Here is a 26677-nt window from a genome sequence, read left to right as displayed (position 1 = left end):
GAGAAGGAAATGTCAAACCATTTCTGTACACAACTGAAACAAGTGAATACCTCCCAGAAAGACCTGTTTTCCTTAAAGAAGACAAAGTATGTTTCAGTCATTTCCTTATAAAATATCCATTCAAAACTCCCAACCATAGAACTATTTCTTTAACTATTTTTTGACTTAATCATCCCCTTTACATATTCTTGGTATTGTATAAAGTAATTAGTAGTTATTGCCATCATATGTTTGGAAAAGAAAGCTTGCTAGTGGACTAACTGAATGTCAGCTCAGGATTTTTCATGACACGTTCTTTTAGGTCTGACATCATCTTCTCCTTTAAACATCAAGATATCATTCTTAAAGGAAAAAAATGAATCATGGGACACCATGGAAGTCCAATGTGAACAAACAGACCAACCTTTATTGAATTAAACTTCCTAAACATAAAACATGGTTTAAAGTGTGAAGATGCCCAGGTTGTTTTCATGCTATTCCATAGTGCTTACCCATGGTCATGAAGGTCTATAAGGAGTTCTTTAATCTATTGCATTTCCTGGTTCATATGTATAAGAATAGGAGCCTATTCAAAGAGAACACTAAGCATTGCATATACCCCCACAATAAGACTGGCTACTTTCAACAGAAAAGAATTAGTGAGAAGGATTGGATGTTTGGCTTTCTCTTCCTTAGCGGGGAAGAAGGCAGAGCTGGTACTTTGGGGGAACATTGAGCAATCCAGTAGAGCCTGGCTTGATGTCAATTTCCTTTGAATCAATGACACTCTTGAGGGTAAAATTTTGTAGAATAGTGGCGAGGAATATAAATAATTCCATCTTAGCTAAGCCTTCTCCCAAACAGGCCCGTTTTCCTGAAAGAAGGCAAAATTCTCTTTAGCGATCTTCATGTAAAAATCCAAATCCACATTTCCCAGAAAATCTTATCTAATCACCTCCTACCCTCTTCCTTCCAAGAGAATATCACCTTGTAAGTACCTAATTAGGAAGCTAAGTAGCATAAGTTGAATACTGGACTTAGAAACTGGGACAACTCATTTCAAGTCTAACCTTTGGAGCTTTCTAGTAAGGTGATTGTATAAATAATTTAACCTATTTCAAACACAGTTTTCCCATCTGTAAAATGGGAACCATTACAGCACCTATCTTCCAGAGTTTTTGTGAGGATTGTAAGGGGTAAATTTAGGTTTGAGACTGAATGTAATAATTATTGGTCACCAAGGATTTAATTTCTTAAATCCTAAATGAAACATACAAGTCAGAATGGAATTTTATGGTGATTTAATTACAATAGGAGAAAAAAGTTAAAGAGAGAGAGAGAGAGAGAGAGAGAGAGAGAGAGAGAGAGAGAGAGAGAGAGAGAGAGAGAGAGAGAGAGAGAGAGACAGAGACAGAGAGAGAGAGAGAGAGAGAGAGAGAGAGAGCTAACTCAAACTGCTTCAGCTCAGGCTGAGCCAGGCAGGAGTTCAAGGCCTTGGCCAAGGCTGGCCTTCCCCTGAGAGCCAAGGGAAAGGGGAGTCAGTATTTTTTACTCATGTGACCAATTGAAGGAAGCTGTCTGAGGGAGCTCCTCCAAGCTCGAGTTCCAGGATTGAACTGGCACCCAGCCCTCTGGACAGCCTGTGGGACAGTCAGTTGCTTCTGATTTGTCATTTGCTATCACATGCCAGTATAGTGTGGGTGTGTACATCCCTGGGTGCTAGACTAAGCAAGATGGGGAAAATCTAAAAATCACAATTTTATTTTTCCTATACTTAGAATTTTTACACATAAGACTTTGATAGTCTATATTTCATCCAGAAATTATCTTTTTTCACTTGGACTTTTTGGATGTTTTTATTTCTTTTGCCAATTGATTCATACACCTCATAACTCAGCCATTCATCCCTAAGTGATTCCTGTGTTTTTCAATCACCCTCTTTAGGGGGGGATGTAAAATATTATTATTATTATTATTTTAAATTGCAAAGTTTAAATTCCCTTTGAGAAGAATTTTAGGTTAAAAAACATGATACCTCTCCAAATCCAGAAAGTGAACTGTTTGGAGAAGACACCACGAAGATGCCTCCACAGACTTACAAGCTGCCCCAGAAGATCCAGAGTGAACTTTGGGATGTGGTGATTTGAACTGTGTGGTTTTAAATGCATTTGTTTTGTATGATATTCTTATGCCAAAGGGGACTGCCCCCTAACTGGCTTTTTGTCAATGCACCTAGCAATCTTTGGTTTTGTTCTCTTTTCCTCTTATCTTCAAATTATTGTAATTTCAAAGTTGTTATGTTTACAAGACCCATTGGAGAGACTAGTCTTCCTTGAGCCACAGGGGGGAATATTTGAAAATGGAAATTTTGAACCCTAGACTTCAATTCCCAGAAGTTCTTGGTATTTCCCCAAATTCCCAATAATCTCATCTGAGTCTCCACCTGGGCGAGATCACAATTGGTATTTAACTGGCAGTAATGCCTACCTCTTTCTCTTCCATTCCATTGCAATGATGTAGTAAGTAAGCTAAGCACGGGGATTTTGAATTGTCTAATCAGCCATGGGCATGTGATTATTTTATATCTTCTTTATTCCTTGACTTCTAATAATCCTTAATAAACCTCATATAATATAATAATTTTTATTACTAGATACATAAGTTAATTTTATAGGATCAAATGAATTGAGAAAGACTACTTTAAAATGTTAAAGAACTATATAAAAATTATTACATTTTAAGTATAGCCTTCACACAATTATGAAGATTTCTTTTTTTATGATAATTAAGCCCATGCTTTCTTTTACCTACTAAATTGTTTTTGTGAATTTGTGAATCAGAAGTCACAGATTCCATTTCACTTATCTTTGAGTACCTTTCCTTGCCAAGAACAATGCCTTCAACTTTTTTTATGTTTTAGTATGCATTCATGACTTAGTATAGGGATTAGTATAGTGATTTTCCATTAAGGAAATTTCTTCTACTACTACAAATAAATAACTTGAGCAACTTATAGTTTTAAAGAGGAAGACTCAAAGGTTAAATGACTTGTCTGTAGTTACATGACCAGGATTTGTCAGAGGCATGAGTTTATTTCAAGTTGACGTTAAGGTTGGCTCTTTCTATTATACCATATTTCCTCTCCACAAAGACCCTATATATGCCAAAATAAGTGCTTTTGGTGGCAACTAGGTGGCTTATTGGCTAGAGTGCTGAACTTAACATCAGGAAGTCCCATCTTTGTGAATTCAAATTTGGCCTCAGACACTTACTAGCTGTGTTACCCTGGCCAATGCACTTAACCTTGTTTACCTTAGTTTCCTCATCAGTAAAATGAGTTGAAGAAGGAAATGGAAAACAGCTCCAGTATCTTGCTAAGAAACCTCCAAATGAGGTTACAAAGAATCAGAAATAACAAAACAACAAAAAGCATTTTTAATGTTTGTTATCTGAATTAATTAAGATGAATTATCTAGCATGGCCTTCTGATAAACATGTTAAGATCAGTGTAAGGAGAGAAAATGGAAGGAAACCTATCTCAATTAAACTCAACTCAATTATGATTATTAGGTATAGAAGTGAATCATCCTGTTACACAGATCTTAACACCTCCTACCCATATGCTCCGTAGTGTGGTGGGTCAATTAGTCACTCAATCAGCTTTTATTTAGAAGCTACTCAATCAGTTCTGTTTTAAGAGATAGAGACACAAAGAAAGGCAAAAAAGGAGGCAAGAAGTATTATGAGAGGTGAAGCTAGCTGCCTGAGGCATTCTGAAGGATTACCCAGTCATACTAATTACAGAAACCCCATGAGTATGAGTAACAGATTTAGAAATAGACCAGACATTTCTGCTCAGAATGCATTGAGGAGCAGCCAAAATAAAAAAAAAACAGAGACAGATTAATTTCAAATTTAGAGGTAAAGATGAGAGAGCAAAATTACCTATAGAAAAAGGCACGAAGTAGTCGCTCTTCTTAAAACTGCCATCCTTATTCAGGAAGTGTCTTGGATCAAACTCTTTGGGGTTAGGGAATTCTTTTGCATCATACAAGACAGAGGAGAGCAAAGGGTACACAGTTGTGCCCTAGAATAAAGAAATAACAGGAGTTAGTAGATTAATATCTTGGTCCATTGTTAATCACAGTGCAGTTACAAGTACTTAATAAATACTGACTATGCAGTAACGAAATTGTTTAAACTTTCAATGAAGAGAGAAAAATTTGATAACTTGCCACAGATTTTTTAATATGGAACAATATAAGAATAACATGATACACAGGGTGTGAGGACACATCTGCCACAGTCATCTTGGTTGACCAGTGAGCCCAAAAGAGAGATCCAGCAGTGAGATTTTTTATCCAGGAATACTGAATATTACATTGAAGACAAAAGGCACAGTTTAATGACCCAATTCTAAAAGCCCTACCCCTACCTTTTTGTATTATATCCTTACATAGCAGATAGATATGACCTCTGATTTGGACTTATTATATTTGAGGTGTTTAAGGTTCATTCAATTTGACATAGGCAATTTCAAAAGTTGGACACATATGGTGAAACTTGGGAAATGGATGATTAGTTGTTCTTCTTGGTACTCAAAGAAGATCAAAAAGACATCATCAATGACATCTTTTGAGTTGGGTACAAATTGGATTTACATGAGGAAGAATTGCACAAAGCTGTAAGTTTCATGCTTTTTTCCAGCATCATTGGAGTCCAGTGACAAGACAAAAGTTAAAATTACTGTTGATGACTTGGAATCCAGTAGATGTTTTTAGTTTCCTTGGAATCCAGTAGATGTCCTTGGCTTTCTTGATGTCTGATCAAGTCGTAAGTAATGTTTCATGGCCATTATAAAAAATATTCTCACCTGCCATGCCTCTGGAAAAAAGTCTTCATATGCCTGGGGTAAACATCTCCCTGAATAACTGATGAATTTTAGGCATCATAGCTTCCTTCAACTTTGTTTAGCCTTTGTATTGAACTGGTTTATTGGGGGTGTGACTGCTGTACATGCTAAAGCTTGTTGAATCAACAAGTGAGAATTACTTAGCAAGCCTATAAGCCAGAGGTATGTAAAGATTGAAATTTAGGGGAGACTGGGGAGACTGAAACAAGTGAGACAGGTAGAAATTAGTTTCTCTCTGCAAGAAGTATTATATTTTTTAGAGGTTTATTAAAGGTTAAAGATTAAAGAATATACAAGTAAGAAACATGTGCCTAGGCCAGAGGCCTAGACAAAATAACCTCACATCACGCAAGAGACGCGCCTGCTCCAAAATGGAAGTCTAAAAAGAGCCAAGAGAGCCCTTCAAAAGCCTTTGAATCAGCTTAAATACCTTCTCGATCTCGGCCCAGGTGAGATTACAAGGCATTCTGGGGAAGTGGAGCAAAGGCTCATGGGGATTGTAGTCCTGTATTCGAGTCTATTTTTTACAGCTATCAGTCTTCCCTATATACCCCATATATCCTTTTATATGTAGTTCTCTTTATATTTGCATTTCATGAAGCAAAATTCTGACTAAACTACTATGTAAACTGAGAATCCTTACATAATCTTGACTAGGATTTAAAAATTTTTTTTTCTTCATTCTTCATTTTGTGTCTTTTCCCCCAGTTGACCAATTTTGCTTTTTAAGCTGTTATTTTACTTTTCCCATTTTTTCCAACCAGGCTTATTTGATTTTTGAATTCTTCCAGAGCCTGAGACCAATTCCCATGTTTTGGAAGTTTTGCTTGTAGTTGCTTTGATCCCTTCATTCTATTTTGGTTGAGCTCTTTGTTCTTTTTTCCTATGTAGAAGTTACATGCTTTTTCTTTTGTTTACTCATTTTCCCAGGCTTTTGATTTTTTGATAATTCTGTAAGCTGTTTGCAGATTCTCTCTCCTCTGTTGAGTTACAGGATTATACAGGGTTAGCTAATGTGTCCGGGGCCTAAGTCTCCAATGTAGCCAGCTGCTGAGACTTGAGATTGCCTGCCAGATGGACTTTTGATACTCTTCAGGGCCTGGGACTTCAAGGGGGTAGATTTGAGGTGCTCTTTTGCTTGTGTAGTCCCTGCCCTGGGATTCTGAAGTTAGCCTCCACATTGCAGAACATAGAGTTATAGGTGTATGTGTGTGTGGGATGGTCAGCCAGCACTCCTCTTTGTGAAGTTTTGGTTCCAATAACCCTTTATCCTATGAAAATTGATTCTCTCTCTTTCTCTTTCTCTCTCTCTCTCTCTTTCTCTCTCTCTCTCTCTCTCTCTCTCTCTCTCTCTCTTTCTCTCTCTCTCTCTCTCTCTTTCTCTCTCTCTCTTTCTCTCTCTCTCTCTCTCTCTCTTTCTCTCTCTCTCTCTCTCTCTCTCTCTCTCTCTTTCTCTCTCTCTCTCTCTCTCTCTCTCTCTCTCTCTCTCTCTCTCTCTCTCTCTCTCGAAGCTATTTTATAATTATTATTTTATTATTCCTTCCACTAGTGATTCCTCAATATTTGCTGCTTATGGCAAAATGGCATTTTACATGAGGCTTCATTTCTGTGAAGGAAGGATTCATAAATGCCAGAAAATATAGTTTGCATTGAATAATTTCTTCCCTTTCCAGTTTTAGGTCTGGGCTTTTAGGCACATGTTGCCCAAGGGAAGAAAGGTCAAATGGAAGCTCTGAGGGGGTAAAGTGGTTCTTATCACTAAAAAAGTTATGAGAAGGTAAACGGTCATCTGGCCTCTCTGCCTGACTCTGTTTTCTCAACTGTAAATTCAGATCATTATAGTTCCTACTTCATAGGTTTGTAAGCATTAAATGAAATTATATTCATAGAAAACACTTATCAATGCTTATTTCTGACTCTGCCTATCCTTTCCTCTTTTCCTTTCAATTAGTTCCTTTCATCCCAACCAATACCAAACGGGCATCAGTTCCTATATTTATCATTTGTTCTGCCTTGTTAAAGACACATATGCATTATAGTTAGAGCAGACTGTTGCTTTTTTCAGAGCTAAATGATTGGCAGAATGCAGGGGATTTCTCTCTCTCTCTCTCTCTCTCTCTCTCTCTCTCTGTGTGTGTGTATGTGTGTGTGTGTGTGTGTGTGTGTGTGTGTGTGTGTGTGTGTGTGTATGATGGAGGTGGTAAGTATTTGGGCCTAAATTTATCTGTGTAGGGAACCCTTAGTACAGAAACTCCATTTACTAATAGCCATCAGGTGTATAGCTGGAGGAGGGCCAGGACATGGAAAGTTAGATGGCTTTTTCATGATCACACAGTCAGTATAGGTCAGAGGCAGAGTTGAAAAAAGGTATTAATAACTCCAAGGCAGACCGCCCATGTACAATGCTCTGTTAGCGACCTCTCAGTAGGTGTTAAATAGTGTGGAGAAAATAATGGATTTTATTATCCCTACTTCAAAAATCTGAAATACAAGGATCATTAAAGGAATGTCTATTTCACATTGACTAAAACATATTCCTCAGAGGTAGCTTTGTGAACGAGGATGTTGTGGGCAAGAATCAGTAGGGTGTTACAGATGGCAGAGAAGAACTCTAAAGGAATCTTGCCTGAATTGGAAAAGTCACTTTAGTTAAAAAGTTGTCTATTATAGCTATTAAAGTTATTTCCCTGTTTCTCCCATTTATGTAAATCAATGATGTAACCATGATGAAATGGATAAGAAATTGGCTTTAGAAGCTAAAATTTCTTTCTAACATATATTAGTTATGTATCTGGATAAGAAACTTAACCTCTGGGTGCCTTTGACAGTAACAGAACTCATGAAAGTATATATGTCAGGTTTACACTTTATGACATTTGCTAAAATTTGTTTGAAGTTGGCAAGTCAGGAGGGAATGTGCTCTCTGGATTCTAACTCAGGACGGTGTTATTTCATGTTCCTGTTTCTTACCTTAGGTATGAAGTGTTGTTGGAGTTGCGTGTCATGGGTTACTTCATGGGGGAGACTGAAAGGAACAAGATCAACAAATCTCAGTATCTCATGCAGCACAGCCTCTGTATAGGGCATCTCCAGTTTGTCTTTAATGGAAGGAATTCTATGTCGTCCAATCACTTGATCAATTTCTTCATGAATCTTATCTGTATTGACATAAAGAAGAACTAATTTTGTGTTTCCTGAATAACCAGAGCACTAAACTGAGTAGAAGAGATATGGTTGACAGAAAGTAAGCTAAGTAAAATTTCTAGAAGATCAGGAGAAATATTTTGTTCCCACTCATTGAATTATATAACTTAAGAGAAGCCTTATATATCATTAAGTCCAAATTCTTCATTTGTCAAATAGGGAAACTAAGGACCAAAGAGGTTAACCATTATTCATGCCCAGGCTCTTGGACTCCTAATCAAGAGATTTCTCATGATATTATGCTGGACAGGCTCACAAATTCCTCCTTAGAGGGGCCATGTGCTGGTTTTCCCATCCTTTAGAAAGAAAGATTGATCTGGCAGTGATTATATCACTTGCTATGTTAACCTCTAGTTAGTCACATTATAGGCCAATCATATATCTTCTTTCTTTGAATGCAAAATCCCTCAGTGCATTACTATCTTATCAACATATCATGCTATACACTTATAACCACTGGGCCAAATGAGTTAAAGACTATGTCTTTTCTACCATCTGCATGACTCTTTGTAAATTGACAGCACATATGAATCAGTAATTCCAGGAAAAAAGAACTTCTTTCTTCTGAAATTTCATTTAATGGTTAAGAATTTGGTAAAAAAAAATTTGGAAATATTTCATCATATTATCTCTGCTGAATAAATTCTAGTGACTCCTTATTGCCTTCAGGATAAAACAGAATCTCCCATGCTCAATTTTTAAAGCCTTTCACTAATTATATTTTCAGTTTCAGTGCTTAAGTCTACAGTCTACCTAAATTAATGCTCTCTTTGTTCTTTCTTTTCAAAAGGCCCTCTATTTCCAATAACTGTATCTTTTTTGACTATCCTCCATTTGGAATGTACTCCCCTTTTCCTCTGCTCATAGAAATTCCCTCTTTTTAAAAGATCAGTTGAAGCATCACATTTTACATGATGCCTTTCCTGAACCTCCAATTTGCTGCTTTGTATTTACACTGAGGCAGTCAGTCAGTCAATAATAATTTATTAAGAAACTATTATGTCCCAAACCCAGTGCTAAGTGCTTATGTTGCAAAGAAAGGTGGAAGAGTCTCTGCTTTCAAGGAATTAATGGAATAATGGAGGAGGCCACATGCAAACAATTATGTCCATGCATATGTAAATATTATACATATATATATATATGATAAATTATGGATAACCAGAGAGGGAAAGCACTAAGAATCTAGGAAAGGCTTCTTGAAAAAAACATAGACTTTAGCTGAGATTTTTGGGAAACAGGAAAACTGGAAGGAAGAAATGAGGGAGGAGAATTTTCATGAATTATGGAATAGACAATAAAAATGTCTAGAATCTGCAGAGGAGTTTCTTGTTTAAGGAACAGCAAAGAATCCAGTATTGCAGGATAATAGAGTTCTTGGAAGAAAATAAGGTGCAAGGAGCCTGGTGAAATTTCAGGTTATGAAGGGCTTTAAAAAGAACTAAACAGATGATTTTCACATTTGATTTTGGAGGAAATAGGGAGCCATCAGTGTTTGTTGAATAAGGGAGTGATATGACCAAACCTATGATTTAGAAAGATCAATTTGACAACAAAAGAATGATGAGTGTGCTGGTGTGTAGACTTGAGTCAGGGAGACAAACTAACAGGGTATTGAAATAGTGGTGATATTACAGTGATCAGGGTCCGAGACAAAACAATGACAATTTCAGAGGACAGAAATGGGTGTATATGAGAGATGTCACAAAGATACAAATACAAGTACCTGACAATCAATTAGATTTAGGGGTAAGAGAGAGTGTGGAATTTTAGATGACATGTTGTGAGATAGGGTCACTAAAAACAATGTCAGTACTCATGACAATAAAAGAGAAGGTAAAAAAGTTATAAAGAGGACAGGATCTGTGGCAGAAAGATGATGATTTTAATTTGGAACATTTTGAATTTAAGGTTTATATGGGTCATATGGTTTGAAACATTCAATAGGTAATTGGCATTGTAAGAGTGGAGGTAGAGAGGTTAGAATTGGGCAAGTATGTTTGAAAGTCATCTGCATAAAGATTATAATTGAAACTGGGAGGTGATGGGATCACCACATGCATAGGGAGAAGAAAAGTAGTCTAGGACGTAGACTTGTGGGTCACTTGTGGTTAGTGGGTGAGACCCAGGTGGAGTTGCAGCAAAGTCAGGCAGTTTGAGAACCAACAGGGTCAGGAAATATATATAGAGAAAAGAGGATCAAGGAGAAAGTAATAGGTAGTGTCAGAGGCTGCAGAAGAGGGAAATTCTCATGACCAAATATAGAGTTTTGTTGTTCTTTTCAAGAAAGATGGGATTTGAGAAAAAGGTCATTATGATTGGCCATTTTAAAAAGATCATTAGTAATTTTGGAATGCACAGTTTTCATTCAATGGGTAGTTAAGAATCCACACTGCAAAGAGTTGAGATCAGAAGAGGAAAAGCAGGTGAAGTACTCATTTTAGATGAACTTTTTGAGTTTAGCCACAAAAGGAAGGAGAAATATTGGAGAGCAGCTATATTCTTTACAATTATTCTGTGGATATTTAAATGTATTCTTGACTATTATGCTGGAATGCATGATCTTTGAATGAAGAAATTATTTCATTCTTTGATTTTTTTATCCTCAGAACCTAGCACAATGTCTCTGACACTTTTTAGGTACATAATAAATGCTGCTTCATCAACTGATTGGGTATGAATAGAAATAGTTCAGAATCCTTAATTTCTTTGGATGGAACACATTCTAAGCATAGTAGACTTACGTTCTATTAATTCAGTTTGAATGGAGGCATCACTCTCAAAAAGTCCAAAGGGAATGTAAGTTGCCACTTAATAGGAGCTTTAGCTCAAGGAACAATCCAACATTTTCTTCAGTCATGGAACTAAAACTAAAATAATTGCTTTGATGGAAGATGTGGTTGTTCTGGTAAATGGAAGTCAGCTGCTATGTCCTTAATTATGTGCCTATTCTCTCCTATTTTTCCTTTTCTCCTCCCCTCCTCTCATCCTTTTTTTTTTGCTTCCCATTTTTACAGGACTATCCTACAACTTGTAAACTTGTTTGAGAGCCAATGCTACAGTATTAGTCTAGTTTCTGCATAAAGCTTTTACGAGCTTAAGGTTGAAACTTTGGTCTTGATATGAGAGTATGTGGATTTTCTCCCTTACTTTGTACCTCTGGATACTTCAGGATGAGAAGCAAGCCATATCTCAAAGTGGTACTGGTTGTTTCTGTTCCAGCATCAAATAAATCCATTCCTGCTGTTGCCAGATTTTCCAAGTCAAACACAGAGTCTGGATTCTTTTGGTCCTATAGATTTTTCAGGGAATGATAATAAAACAAATGTATGCATGAATAGATAAAGCAATGAATGAATAAATAAATCCATAAATAAAATTGCAATAATTTTAAAAATCTTTTAATTCCATCTTAGAATCAGTTCTGTGTATCAGTGCTAAGGCAGAGGGGTGGTAAGGATTAGACAATGGGAGTAAAGCGTCTTGCACAGGGCCACACAGCAAGGAAGTGTCTGAGGCTAGATTTAAACCTCAGACATCCCATCTGTAGGCCTGGTTCTCAAACCACTGAGTCACCCAACAGCCCCCAATTACATTGATTAAGAAGCACTGTCTATAAAGTCAGTCATGGACAGCAATTGGGAGGAGGGAAGTGTGCCTTCAGTTCTCTTTTCCCTTGATTTACCACCTTCAGCATTCTCTCTTTTATAGATGAGAGACAATCCAATATTTCTTGCTTATTGGGCCCTGGACACAGTTCTGCCCTTGCCAAACACTATTAAAGACTTTTCTGCCTATTATCTTACCCATCAGAACTCCTCTTAGTTTACTGTTAGAAAGATGTTAGAAATAATCTGGCACAATAATGTCTACTAAGGTCTCCGTAGAGAAATTAGAAAAGGATCTTTTTGGTATTTTAGGAAGGTCGATTGGCATCTTTTGTCCCATTAGTATTTCCTTCTAGCTCACCCAAAATGAATTAAACCATTTACCGGAGTACAGCCTAGATGCCCCCAAAGTATAAAGATAAATCTGGAGTCCAAAAGAGCAAGAGCTGGAAGGTTAGGAGAGAGTGCTTACAAAGTAGTAATTCAGATGGCATGGTGGTCAAAAAAGATGATTGAATTGAACATGAAACTTCTGGGTTGATGTGGTTCAGTTGTTCTGGTTTGTCCAATTTTTTATGACCCCAGGGGCCATAGTATATCAATGCTGTCCATGAGGTTTTGTTAGTGAAGATACTGGAGTGGTTTGCCATGCTCTTCTCCAGTGGATTAAGGCAAACAGAGGTTAGGTGAATTGCTTAAGGTCACACATCTAATAAGTATCTGAGGCTGGATTTGTACTGAGCTCTTCCTGAGTCCAAGCCAAGCATTTAATTTGCTGAACTTTTTCAGAAATATCTGGGGCTGAATACAGTTCACAGGTTAGTTGAGATTATGCTTACTCATTCACTAATCATTGGAAATGAAATAACTATAGGGGAGTGAGAGAAAAATTAAATACTTAAGAATTATATCTAGATTAAAAATCTGGGTGATTGGGAAGATGGTGGTACTCCCAATAGTAATTGGGATATTAGGAATAAATAAGGGATCTTGTAGAAAATAATTATTTCAATTCTGTAAGTGTTGAATTTAAGATGACTAAAGGTCATCATTTCAACATATCCATCAGAGAGGTTATGGTTGGATGAATAGATCTGGAAATCATCATTTGAAACATGATCATTAAATCCATGGCATGGCAATGAGATCCCAAAATTTTAAAAAAGTATATATAGAGAAGAGATCTCTTGGACAGAGATCTATGGGATAGCAAAAGTTAGCCTGTATGACCTGGATGAAGTTCCAAGAAAGAAAACTGAGTGGTGGTCATAAGGAGGAGAAACTGGAGAGTAAGGTCATAAACTTAGAGAAAGATAATTTCAAGAAGGGGATAAAATGGTGTCAAAGGTTGCAGAAAGATTAAGGATGAAATTTGAGAAAAGGCCATTTGATTTGGCAATTAAGTAATCATTAATAAATTTAGAGTTATTTCTTTTTAGATGATTTATAGCAAAAGTTTCACACATTGTAACACATGGATTGTGCACAGTCACAGTTCCTAATATAGGTCCACAACAGATTAAAAAGTAATTGGGAAATTTTTAATGAAAAAATAAGAAGTATTTTAGAATATAGATAATGTAGATGTGTGGTTTCCTAAGTCCATATGTGACCTGTAAGGATCATTATATTTAGTGTCTTCCATTTTCAGGTGAGTTTGACATATTGATCTATAATATACTTCAATCATATTTTTGGTATGCTTGTCTTTATTGATCTTTTCTCAATACTCTACCATGGATGCCTAATTCCTTGTCACTCTTCTCTAACTTTATCTTTTTAATATATCATGCATGTTCACATCCTTTTACCTGCTTATCCTTAATAAACTAGAACTAAAAGCAGAATGATTTTAGATTCGAATATTTTGGAGAGAGCATATGGGTTAGTGTTCAGATTTTCAAAGAGGAGAACTACCATTCATTAATCATCAGCAAGAACTATGTGATAGAATTCCAGGAAACAGACCTTTGTGAGTAGGACTACTGGAACAAACAAACTGTGCCCAGTATCAAAAAGGCAGAATATTGAGAGTTTCAAATTTCCCCACATAGACAATAGATGCTATAAATATTATTGTGTAATTAGAATTTGCTCCCCAGGACTTTCTTTCTCAGCATCCAATTTGCATATTTATGCTAACATACAGGAGATAGGAGTTTTGTGTAGCTCCTCCCTTTCTCTCTCTCTGGGAAGGCAGTTGTGGAGGTTGGGTGAGAGTCAGGCAGGAGAATTTTGCCCATGTGTTTTTTACTTTAACTTTTTAATTTTGTTCTTTTATTTCTGCTACTTCAAGTGATTATTAATAATCTTATAAAATATAATACTTGGAGTTATTGGACATTATTTTAAATCTTACATTGTCAAGTGATTGGAAAAAATTAATTCCTCCACATCCATCTCCAACCAACCAAATGAACAGGAGGTTACAAAATGAAATGATAGGCAAATCACACCATTGTAACTGAAGAGCTGATTTCCATTTTTTTAAAGGTAGAAAGGATGCAGTTATTGATATCTTCAAATAATCACCTAAAAGATGCAGTAAATTAAATGAAACTAATTATGAGAAGAAATTTCTCTAATGAAAATACTAGAGGAAATAAGGACTGAAATGTGAAGGGTAAAACTTTCAAACTACACTTTCTAAAAATAAGAAGAGTGACCACCAATACAACACAAACAGTAATAACAGCAAGAAAATAATGAAAAAAATTCAACAGAGTAATTTCCATTTTAATGGAATTTAATTGCTTAATATCTCCTCCTGGCCCTCTCAACATTTGCTTTTCTTCTCAAAGTATATGCGTATGTTGACCCTAAATGATACCACATACATTATGCTAGCCACAGTTTTAATAATAAGCTTTGAAGCTTAGCCATCTATCAGTGTCTTAGTGGATCTCATTCCTGTGGAGGTGTGAGGAACATGAATAAGACCAGACACAACATTCAAGAGAGAGGGGAGGGAGTAGCTGTAAAGGAGGATAGAGCCTAAAAGGAGAGAATTGAAGAGGAGGTGTGGGCAAAAAGTATTACAATCTATGTAGTGATGTTCAAAACTGTTTTATATGGCATTGGAAGTATAGAATAGGAAGAACCTTAACACTAGTTATAAAGATTTCACTAAGTTTAGGGGCTTTCCCTGACTTTCTTTTATGATCAGAAAACAAGGTATTGGATATACAAAATGACTAAAATGAAAATAGAGAAGTAGATAGATTCAACAATGAGAAATGTTGATATGTTTGAAAAAATGTATATTAAAGAAAATTTGTGTTTTCATCATGTATAGCTAGATAAAGCTATGAGGTTGAAGCAGGAGAGTGTTTTCTGTATTTTAAAAATATTGTCAGAGATATTGAAAAAGCAAGACCAGAATTAAAGGGGGGGGGAAATCTTAAGAGCAAATTATAAAAAGCTGAAAATTACAACAAAGGACAGGAGTTTAAAAGAGATAATTTCAAGTACTATAAAGCACCTTCTTTGATAAGTAAAAATATTTTTAATAATGGAGGATAATACAGAGGAATTTTATAAGATGATATAAGGAATGGGCATAGGCTTAAGAAAAAAAAAACCTGAACATTTGAATTTGAGCAATTGAACAATTGAGGTTTTTATCCCCCCCCACTTCTTTTTAAGGGGCTGATGGGAGGATAGGGATAGGAAATTTAGAAGGCAAAGGGCTTGAGAATTGTGCTCTACAAACAACAAGAAAATGCCAGTGACATTGTTATTGATCTCATATAAGTAGGAAGGAAGTGAGACTAGAATCTTAGAATGAATCTATTGAGGGGTGGAGGGTGGGCACCAGAAGAAAAAAAATTCTCCATGCTAGTATCATATTCTTTATTAATACTTTTAACTAAAGGAGTTAAAGTGGTTAGGACTCTAGAGAAGGTTGAAAATAAGGAAAATGGTCAAAAGGGAAAATACTATAATATTTAAAAGGGACAAATAGTGAAAAAAGTAAAGAATTTGATAGAGCCATTCCCCTTTAATTCAATATTGAAAGCTTTGAATCTTCTCCGTTATAGCCCATTGTCTCCTTAGAGAACTAATACTCCAGAAGAAATGGATATTAAGAAGAGCCCTCAATACCAAATAAACAACAACAGCAAAAGAAAATAGGAAAGGGGAAGCTAATTTGATCACTTTAAGCTATGGTTACAAACATAACAGTTGGAATAGTTAGAATCAAAAGTAATGGCAAACATAAGAAACCTCAACTGACATGTGGTAAACAAAAAGAAGCAAAGAATATATAAACAAAAAGCCTACTAAGGAAACATGAACATATAGAATATCTCTGTAAGAGAAAGAAATCAGGAAGTAAGTAGAATTGAATCAGCATTTCTTACAAGGTCTACAAAATAATGACACTGAAATTAAAAGAATGCATGTTTCGAGGTAAATGAAAGGAGGACTTGGTACTATATAGTTGTCTGAGTAAGTTAAGGAAAGATCCCACATTCACATACAAAGACAGAAAGACAGAGACCAAAACAGAAAAATGAAAGTATTGTAAGGAATTTGGAACTGTACAAGATTACCAGGGTTGGGGAAGTTGGAAGAAATCTGGGTTAGATTTTTGTAAGCAAAACAAAGCACAAATAAAATGTGCTAATTTTTTTGAGAGGAAAATATAGATCATTTTTAGTGAAATAAAGTACAAAACTAACAATTATAGCTCTAAATATTAATGGATTAAATTTCCCTATAAAATAAAAGAATGGAGGAATGAATGGAAATCCAACAATTCACTACAATACAAAATTTTTATAAGTACATAGAAAATATAATTTAGTAATTGGTACAAATGAAAATATTCTTCAAGTAATCCTAAAATAATGAGAAAGACTTAGGTAAAGAGATAGTAGAGCTAGCCCAAGAAAGCTAAATGTAAACAAACAAACAAAAACTGCATGCTTATTATGCTTCTAGTCATCATAGACAATCCACCAAGTTCAACAGCATCTAAGATATAAAGAAAAGCTAAATGACTTTCACAAACACATTGAAGGTAATAATTGATAGTAAGAAAATATATTATTCTTTAATAGAGATAGATAAATATAAAGACAGGCAAAAAGGAAAATGTAGGTCTGACAGATTTTGGAAAATTTAGGTTTGATTGACTGTAGTGTCTACTGAATGGAGATATTAAAATGCATTGATATTTCTAAGGATCCAAGATACAGTGATAAAATTTGATAACACTCTTGGATATAAAGGATACATAATAAATTGCAAATAGTCAGAAATAACAAAAACACCTATTTGAGATCATACAATAAAAGAGCATTTAGTAAAGTAAATGAGAAAAGATAAAAAGATAGAAATTAAGACTACTTCCTGATTAATGAGTAAGTTAAAGAATAAATCAAAGAAAAACAATTGATTTGGTTAGTTCCAATAACAATAAACAGTACATATACAAAAACCTAAAGGACACAGGTAAGCATTCCTTAGGGGAAAATTTGTGTCTTTGGAAAATGAATAAAAAAATTACTTAAATTAATTAGGCTGTACTTGAAAAGATCTAGAAATAAAGAAGTGAGTAAGTAAAAGGAGAAAAAAGAAAATTGAGAAAAAATAGAGAAAAATAAATCCCAGAGTCTATAGAATTAGTAAATAATAAGAACAACTGTTTAAAAAAATAGAACCAATAAATCTATTAAAATTGATGAAAAGATAATAGTGATTGCCAAAATATTTAAATGAACTTCAATAAATGAATACTACTGTCAGAAATAAATAACAACAATTATAAAGTCACTAAGCATCCCAAGTATTGCTAATGAAATATTTTCCATTACACCTTTTAGGCCAGAATGTTGTTGTATGCTTTCTCAGATAGGATAACTTAATATGATGGACTCTTTTTCTTTCCCTTGTGAAAAAGTATAACCAGGGAGGGAAAAAGTTTCTAGAATAACTGTGATGAGAAAATGAAGATTTTCAATAAAATGTATTTTTAAAAGAACAGAAATAATCATTTCCCATAAAATAATTCCCAGATATACATTACCTGCTGCATTTTGTGGAGGAAGCAGTCAATGTAATTCTTAAGATTGTTAGGATCCAGTATCTGTTGGTATTTCTTTGCATTTTTCAAAATAAACTCTCTAAGTTTCTTGACATTTGAAAAAAAATTTTTGTGAGGTCCCGGAAAATAGCGGAGAAACCATGGAAAATTATTATAGAGCTATAAAGGGGGGAAGAGTAGAAGAATATCTTATATGAATTCTCTTTTGTTGAGAAAATATTTTACAGAGTTCCAATGATTAAAAATTATTTTTTATCTCTTTGGAAAGGCAAGGGGCTTGTCTCCTTTAGCAACATAATAGTTTAGGATAGTAAGTGTCTATAAATCTAATGAGTCTTAAAAAGGAACACTTTTGTTGAAGACCCAGAAAAAGGAAACAACTAGTGTGAACTGGGAAGTGATACCAAACAGCTTAATTATTGGCACAAAAATGTACAAGATGCTATCTAGTTCTCATCTTAGTAGCTATCCACATATAAAGAAAAAAAGTAATTTTTAAAAAATCTATGTGATGATGTTAGAGATAGGATGATGGTGAAATAGCTACAGAATTGACCTCAAAGCCAGGAAACTTGTTCAAGTGCTACCTTTGACACATACCAGCTGTGTGATCCTGGGCATATCACTTATTCTCTGATTATTCTAGGGTAAAAAGTTCAAACAGCCCATGGCCCAACCAGATTAAAATCCAATTATGAAATATTTAACAAAAAATATAAAATCCAACATAGAGAAGGTAAAAATAATTATCTACATCAATATGCAGTCTGCAGGGATCTTTACATATGAATTAATGGCTCCCCAGTGGCTCCTCAATTCTAGTTGAGTTTAACCCCATAGTTATCCCTGTAGGATTAAAATTTGCTGAAAAGTTCATGTCCTGCTTTGGTAGAAGAAATGTTGTTCTCTAGGTTTTTTTATGCCAGTGAAATAATAGATTCTGTTTTTTCTCCCATTTGGTCTTATATATTTCTGATATTTTACTTGCAGGATAGTATATTTTGCCCCAAGTTGATCCAGTCATAGAGGAAGAAACTCATTACAACCATTTTTGGTGAATCTGACTGTTCCTGGAGGGATGGGTTCAGTGTCATCTACAGAAATACTCTTATCTATAGATTCTAACTTTCTCTAGCCAAATGGTCTCCTTGTACATTCTATAGAAAGATCTATTCCTCACAATTCATAGACAAGCCATGTACTACCTTGTGTAGTCAACATCATTATCCAACCCAACCAATAATTACCAAATCATTCAATAATTTGAATCTTTCAGGCCATTGCTATTCACAGAAGGCAAAACCCAACATTCTGGCCACAAAGGGGCAGACAGGACAACTAGGTTTTTAAAGCCTGGATTAACTGGAAAATAAAAAAAAGCAGATTGTTGTCAGGTGTTGGGTTATGAGAATAGTAAATAATAATTATAAGAAAACAAACATTGTAAGTGGCAGAAAGCCATTCTCATAATTGGTAAATCTCAGTTGAGTTTTATGCTGCACTGTAGTGGAGGGGTGACCCTGGCCATGTCCATTAACCTCTCATTGACTCCAGAAAGTTATCTAAGACTCTAAATTAGAGTGTGTGTTCATTCACTTAGAATTTCCTAAACCAATGAATTACACATATGGTCTCCCAAAATAATAATGTTATTCATAACATTAGGTGATCTTATCGTGAATATTTTATGTAATATTACAAGATTTTCAAAGCACTTTATACACAATATCTCATTTGATGTTGACAGTAATCCTGTGATGTATGTGCTACTATTATCCTTATATTACAGCTGAGGAAACTGAGAAAATGAGATTAAGTGCTTTGTTCAGGGTCACTACAACACCGAGTGGCAAGATTTAATCTCAGCTCGTTATGACTTTAGGTTCTGGTTCTGACAACCTAGTGCTACATAGCAAAGTTTATCCTTTTGTGAAGGGAGGGTTTGTGTCCTTGGAGGTTGTTTTTACTGTTAAGTAATGTCTCAACTTGCTTGTGAATTAGATATAAATGAGGCAGAATTGCTCAAAGTTGTCAACCTCCCTCTCTTCCAGAGTCATCAAAATTTAGTAACAAAACAAAACTCTAGATGCCTGGCTATTATGCAGAATGTGCCTGAGCAAACTCTAGGCATTCTACAGCACTGGGTTCTTTTGCCTTTGTGACTATTGGAACAATTTCCCCCCGCCCCATCTATTCACTCCATTGGGGAAAGTCTTCACATGTTTGAGGTAGACATCCCTCTTAACTCATTAATAGCCTCAAACTACTGATTCTATCCCAGGCAGAGAGAATACAGAGCTTAGAGGCACTCTACAGATTTTTTTGAGGCTTTAATTTAGGTTCCTAACCTTGACTGTGTAATAAAAAGATCTGACTGTTGCCCATTTCAAGGAGAGACTTTCATCAGCACATCTTAGCAGACAAAAATTGAAATGGCCACCAAGTGATCCTGAAAGGACCATCATAGTGGTGCCTAGCAAAAACTGTACAATAAAGTAATTAAACAAGGGCATGCTGTGTACCAGGCACTAGACACTCAGAGGCAACCACAAAACTGGTGGGAAAATGTGCCCAGTACACAGTGTCCATTGAGTAGCATGCCCAACAAGAACACTGAGATGACATTGCCAGAAGAAAGAAATTATCTGAAATTATCAAACGCTGTTACCTATGTGTTCTCTGACTGCTATAAAAATTAAAATTATCTCACCAACTGTTACATTTAAATTTATATCTCTAATAATAAAATATTATATTTTGTATGGTTTATTAAGGATTATTAGAAATAAAGGATACAAAATAAAAGCCACGTGTCCATGGCTGATTAGCCCATTCAAAATCCCCATGCTTAGCTTACTTGCTACATCATTGCAATGGAATGGAAGAGAAGAGAGTGTGGGATGCGTTACTGCCAGTTAAATACCAATTATGATCTCACCAACATGGAGACTCAGGTGAGATTATAGGGAATTCTGGGAAATACCAAGGACTTCTGGGGATTGAAGTGTAGGATTCAAAATCTCCCTTTTTACACTGCCCATCTAACCTACAAATGAACTACAAATGTGTTATGGCCACACAGATTCCTTACATTTGAGCTGCTGATGCATGATTGCTATGCATTCACTATTTAGACTGATGGCTTTTTTTCATAGATAAATGTGCCTCAGGTTTTGTGCAAAGGATAATTTACTACTGGATTTATCACGATGCTATGTCATTAAATGTTTTGTTTTACATTAATTGTGTTCTCAGGATAATTAGTAAAATTAAATATGTCACTGGTGACTTGTAGGCTAGGACTTCAAGTAGATGGAAAAAGGATAGAATATAAAACCTTAAACTGAGCATTCTTTTTAGGGAGGGTTAAATATGGTAAAAAACTCCCAGGTGTTAGCTGTGCAATTATGCTTACAACATAGTTTTATTTTAAAATTTTTGTTTATAACCCTAAAACTAATATATGAGAATAAGATCCTAAAACTAATATACTAAAAATACTAAAAAAAACCTAGATAGAAAAATTTCTTCTGCCAAAGCAGGGCATCAATTTTTCAGCAAATTTTAATCCTACAGGGTTATCCGTAACAATGTGGTGAAATTCAACTAATATATGAGAACAAGATCCCAAAATTTTGTTGATAACCCTAAAACTAATATATGAAAATGAGATCCTTCTCCCACCACCCACCTCCTCTAGTAGGAATTTCAACTTCTTTGCTGAAAGTTGTCTTCACTTCAGAATCCAACAATTTTACATAAAACAAAATGATTTCTAGAGCCCTTTAATAGAAAATTCCTGCATAGGACCTTGTTGAAAACCTCACATAGCGTTCTTACGTGAAAGTTTTCTCGTAGATGGCATTGTTGATGAGCTTTCTTCCTCACTGTATTGCAAAAATGTGATTACCAAGCAAAGCCAGAAGATGACTCTGGCCTTACCTGAGCCATAGGAGTATTCAGGAGAGTGACGTTTTCATTTAATATCCTTAACATAGAAAGAAATTCCTCATCATCATAGTTGAAACGCTGATGGAAAAGGATAGAACTGATAACATTGCAAGGCGCACATCCAAGAATGAAGGTGGGGTCAAAGGGCTGACCTAATGATACAGAAATTAAGAAATGGAGAAGAGCAAGTTTAATCTATGGTGCCTCTGCTAGACTATTTCCCATCTCTATAATTAGGATTAAAGAATTTATGAAACATGAGAAGAATAGGAGAAATTTGATTCTGTTACTCCAATTCCTTCCAAAACGGTTACACTTGATCAACAAAGATGGATCGGAGTAAAAAGAGTAACTCTCAACCCAGGGAGATTTAGCACTGGTGATATTACTATATAGAAACAATGTGTCTAAGAAATAAAGATGATAACCAACTATTTGTTTTCCTCAGTTCCTCTAAAAGGAACTGAGCTTCCTCCTGGACACGCTCCTCAATGCTCCTTTTCCCCATCCCAAAATTCCTCAGAGTCATCAAGGAAAATCGGCGGATTTGTTTCCATTTTTCTCCATGGCTGAAAACAATTCCTAGGGGAAAAAATGAACCATGAATGAGTTTACTGATTCTATTTTACCTAAGGCAAGATTTTGGTTATAATTATTTCTAGATAGCTTAAATATCACTGTGAAATTTTCCTTCCATTTATTCTCTTTCCATTTCTACCACTTTTCTTGAAGAATATAAAACTTACCTTGTCCTCTGTAAATGTCATCAATTATTGGTAGATGCCCCCTTTCTCCAAAAATGTCTCCCTGATCAGTCAGAGCTTCCTTCAGTGCCTTGTAGCCATGTAGAACCACCACTGGCTGAGGCCCAAAATAAACAGTATATACAGGACCATACTTTTCAGATAACTGGGGAAAGAGATATAAGAAATAATTCAAGGCACAATGCTTAACCTGCAAATGGGTACATCTGAATGAATACATTGAATACTAAAAATTCAGGGCACATGGTTATATTTTCCAAGAAGTTGAATACATGTATGTGTGATTTATAGTGATTTTTTAGGGTTATGGTTATCAGGCAATTATACTGAAGCTCTTTGGTGCATGAACTCATTTTAGGTTTGTTTCTTTAGAATTACCATTCTTATGCTTTGGTGGTTTCCTAGGATTGGGTTCCTTAAAGTTATACATTCATGTATATATTTTAATATAAAATGAACAATAGGAAGCTCTCGAGTACATTGGGTTTTTTGTAGGACTTATAACAATAATAACAGATAACACTTTAATAGTTTTTACTATGTACCAGGAACTGTACTAAGAACTTTAAAATTATTATCCTATTTTGTCCTCACAACTACATTGGGAGGGAAGTGCTATTTTTATCCCAGTTTTACAAATGAAGAAACTGAGGCAAAAAGAAACTAAATTATTTGACCAGAGTCACAGAGCTAGTAAATGTCTTGATCTAGATTTGAACACAGATCTTCCTGAATTGAGGCCCAGATCTGCATTCATTATGCCACCTAGCTGGATTTATGGGAAATCATATATTTTTATTTTTACTTTTTTTTCTTACAAATTACATCTACTAACAAATTTCCACATATATTTTCCAAAGTTACATGACCCAGATTGTCTCCCTTTCTCTTTCCCTCCCTCTCCCAGAGTTGGCAATCAATTCAATCTGGGTTATACATGTATTATCATTTAAAACATATTTCGATATTGTTCATTGTTGTAAGTGAAAAATCTTATTAGATCAAAACTCCCAAGTATATATGCAAATAAACAAGTGATAAATCATATGTTTTCGCCTGTATTTCTACTCCCACAGTTGTTTCTCTAGAGGTGGATAGTATTGTTTTTCATAAGTCCCTCAAAATTGTGCTGGATCATTGTATTGCTGCTAGCAGCAAAATCCATCACAGTTGATCATTCAACAATGTTTCGGTCACTGTGTATAATGATCTCCTAGTTCTGTATTTCACTTTGCATCACTTCATGTAGCTCTTTCCAGCTCTTTCTGAAATCATTCCATTCAACATTCCTTCTAGCACAATAGTATTCCATTACCGCCATATAACCCAATTAGTGCAGCCATTCCCGAGTTGAGAGACATCCCTTTAGTTTCCACCATAAAAAGAGCTGCTATTAATAGTTTTGTACAAGCAAATTCTTTCCCAATTTTTCCATATCTTTGGGACATAGACCTAGTAGTATTCCTAGATCAAAGGATATACATTTTTTTATATCTCTCGGACTTAATTCCAAATTTTCATCCAGAATGGTTGGTTCAGTTCACAATGCCACTAGCAAAGCATCAGTGTCTAGGGGAAATCTTATAAAAATCATTTATGTGGAAATATGGGGAATTAGCAAATTGTCTGAGTAAAAGGAGAATGCACAGTAATGAAATGATGAATCCACTAAGGAATTAGATATTATTGGAAAGGCTCAGAAGAAGCAGGTACACAAGAAGCTATTCCCTTCCCTGTCTTGACCTTCCAGCCAATACCTTCTTTCTTTCTCCTTTTCTTAACTATGAATGAGAGAACCCAGACTTCCTCCTCATTTCCAATCTTCAGGTTCTCTCTCCTCTTCCTAGGACAGACCCCCCTCAAACTTTCCAGTACCTGGCCAGGTAAAGATGGCTACATCTGCCTATTGAATTAGAACAAGGTCATCCACTTAAATCTAACCAACAAAGCAAAACATCACTGTGACCTCCAGAATCTCAGACATTCACATCTGACCTTCAAATGAGCCCTCAGGAGCCTGGGCACTTAACTTATTCCAGTAACCCTTGAACCACTTGAACCTTCTCTGTGGACTGCAATTGACTTTTCCTATTTATATTAACAATCTCACAGAGAGAGTGAACTCCCTGTGAGAACTTTTGTGATTTTCTGTTCTTATCTCCAGACCTTTGACAGCCCTAACAGACAGACAGACAACAGAGCAAATGGTGAATAAATGTTTTATTTTTCATTCAATAATCAAATTATATCAAGTGGAAAGAGCACTGGCTTAAGAGTCAGATGTCTCTTGTTCTAACCCAAGTTCTGTTGCTAAACAGCTCTGTGGAATTCATCTAGCTATCTTAGGTTTTTCTGTACTTTGTCCTGGTCAGACTACATTTGGATTATTCTGAGAAGTTCTGAGTGTCACAATCAAAGTGTCACAATTGGCAAATTGGTACATGTTGACAGAAGATTAGCCAAGGCTATTCAAATAACAAACTGTACAAAGATTAATTGACATAAATAACTTTTAGCCTGAAAGGATTGACCCAAATGGAAAATGATAATTTATTATTTGAAGGCTTATCATAAGTAAAAGGGATTAGACTTAGTTTTCTGGTTCCTGGACGATAGCAGGAGGGACATTGTGTTGGTGGCTGAAAGAGGCAGTTTTCAGCTGAATAGAAAGAAAAAATTTCCTAACAATTATGTTGGTTGAAGGATGGGCCACCCCCAGTAAGTATTGCATATTTGCTTAATTGAATATCATCATATAAATTTAAGATTATCTTGTCCAGCACCCTCATTTGGAGATGAGGAAATTGAACCACAGAGAATTTTAGAGTTTTAATTACTTGTGACAGAAATTTTAAATATAACCTAGGCTATGAACCCCAAAATTTTTATACCAAGTCTTGTGCTAATACCTGTTTAATACAGGATTTAAACTTTTTGTGTGCTTTGGACTCCTTTGACAATATGATAAAACTGATTTCTTTCTCAGTATTTTAAAAATTCATTAAATTGATGGAAAAGGCCAAATTGCAATAGGCAATCATAAGAGATGCAATTTTCTTTCCCTTCCAAGCTCATGGACCTTTGGAAAACTATCACTGACTCCATAAAAATCCATTGACCCCAGGTTAGGAACCCTTGCTCTATAACACTTTTCCTATTGAAACAGAGATCAAATGAATATATGACAAGAATAGATTGTCCTAGATAGCCTCTTAGATTATGCACCCCCATCTCTGAGTGTGTGATTCTTTGATTTCAATCCTCTATGTAGTGAACATCCTTGAATGTCTGGTTAAGGCTCCAAAAGTACTGGTTTAAGGTGATGATAAATTGGGCTTCTCATAATTCCCCTTCTCACCTTCTTCTCCTCCTGGTCCCTTAACTAAAACAGTTACTGAGGAATAGCCATACAGCTTCACAACAGAAGTTAGAGTAGACAAAGCACTGAAACTTCTATTGATTTATCTAACATCTTATCTAATCACTAAAAATAAATATGGGAATAAAATTCAGGTTCATATTCGTATTGAATATTTCTCAGTGTAGTTTCTGTATTTGTTAATTCTAACCTCCTTCCCCCTTGTCTCTTCTGTTACTTTTCCCCTAAAAATAAATTTTCTCAAAGTGAAATCTATTCTTACAATATACTCTTTCTTTAGGTAACCTCTATATCCTCACATAGATTTAAATTTAATGTTTATATTTATGCATAACACACATATCCTTACATACATATATAGTCAAGATTCAGTTTTGCTTACAAGTTAAAATCTTTAAGAACTGCCTTACTTGGTCTGTTAGACAACATCATCCTAACTTGTTTTAGTGCTCAAGCCATCATGGCACCATTATGTCTTATTATGCCATGAAAACCTTTATGGAGTCCTTGTTTCTGACACTTGGTTATCCTAGAATCAGCTATGAGATATTACTATAGGGCTTTGTCATGAATATTCCACTTGATGGAGTCAAAGCACAAGATTCAGTCCTCTTACCTTGCAAAGCGACATGGAGAGGTTATGGCCTAGCTGTAGCAAATTCCCGATTATGGGAAGAGGAAATGGGCCAGGAGGCAGATTCCTTCCTTTATAGTCTTTTCTCCATAGTGACAAAAAGACCAAGAAAGAAACACAAACTACAAGGAAGAAAGTGGTGAGTGCCCAGGGCTCCATTGCAGCAAGCTAGCCACCACTGGAATAGGTATCAG

General features: G+C 35.4%; 1 protein-coding gene across 1 annotated transcript; it reads right to left on the bottom strand.

Moving 5' to 3' along the window:
• Window positions 1-379: 379 nt before the first annotated feature.
• LOC100028608 (cytochrome P450 2C23-like) lies at window positions 380-26677 on the bottom strand. Its single transcript, XM_001378563.4, has 9 exons — window positions 26466-26677; window positions 22453-22615; window positions 22139-22288; window positions 21698-21858; window positions 17738-17914; window positions 11246-11387; window positions 7862-8049; window positions 3925-4066; window positions 380-853 (listed from the first exon to the last, which is right to left on the bottom strand). Exons 1-9 carry the CDS (start codon window positions 26640-26642, stop codon window positions 672-674), a joined length of 1482 nt encoding a protein of 493 aa, XP_001378600.2. The 5' UTR covers window positions 26643-26677; the 3' UTR covers window positions 380-671.

Source organism: Monodelphis domestica, chromosome 1 (assembly GCF_027887165.1).
Source record: "Monodelphis domestica isolate mMonDom1 chromosome 1, mMonDom1.pri, whole genome shotgun sequence".
NCBI lineage: Eukaryota > Metazoa > Chordata > Mammalia > Didelphimorphia > Didelphidae > Monodelphis > Monodelphis domestica.
This window is presented reverse-complemented; position numbering and strand designations above follow the sequence as displayed.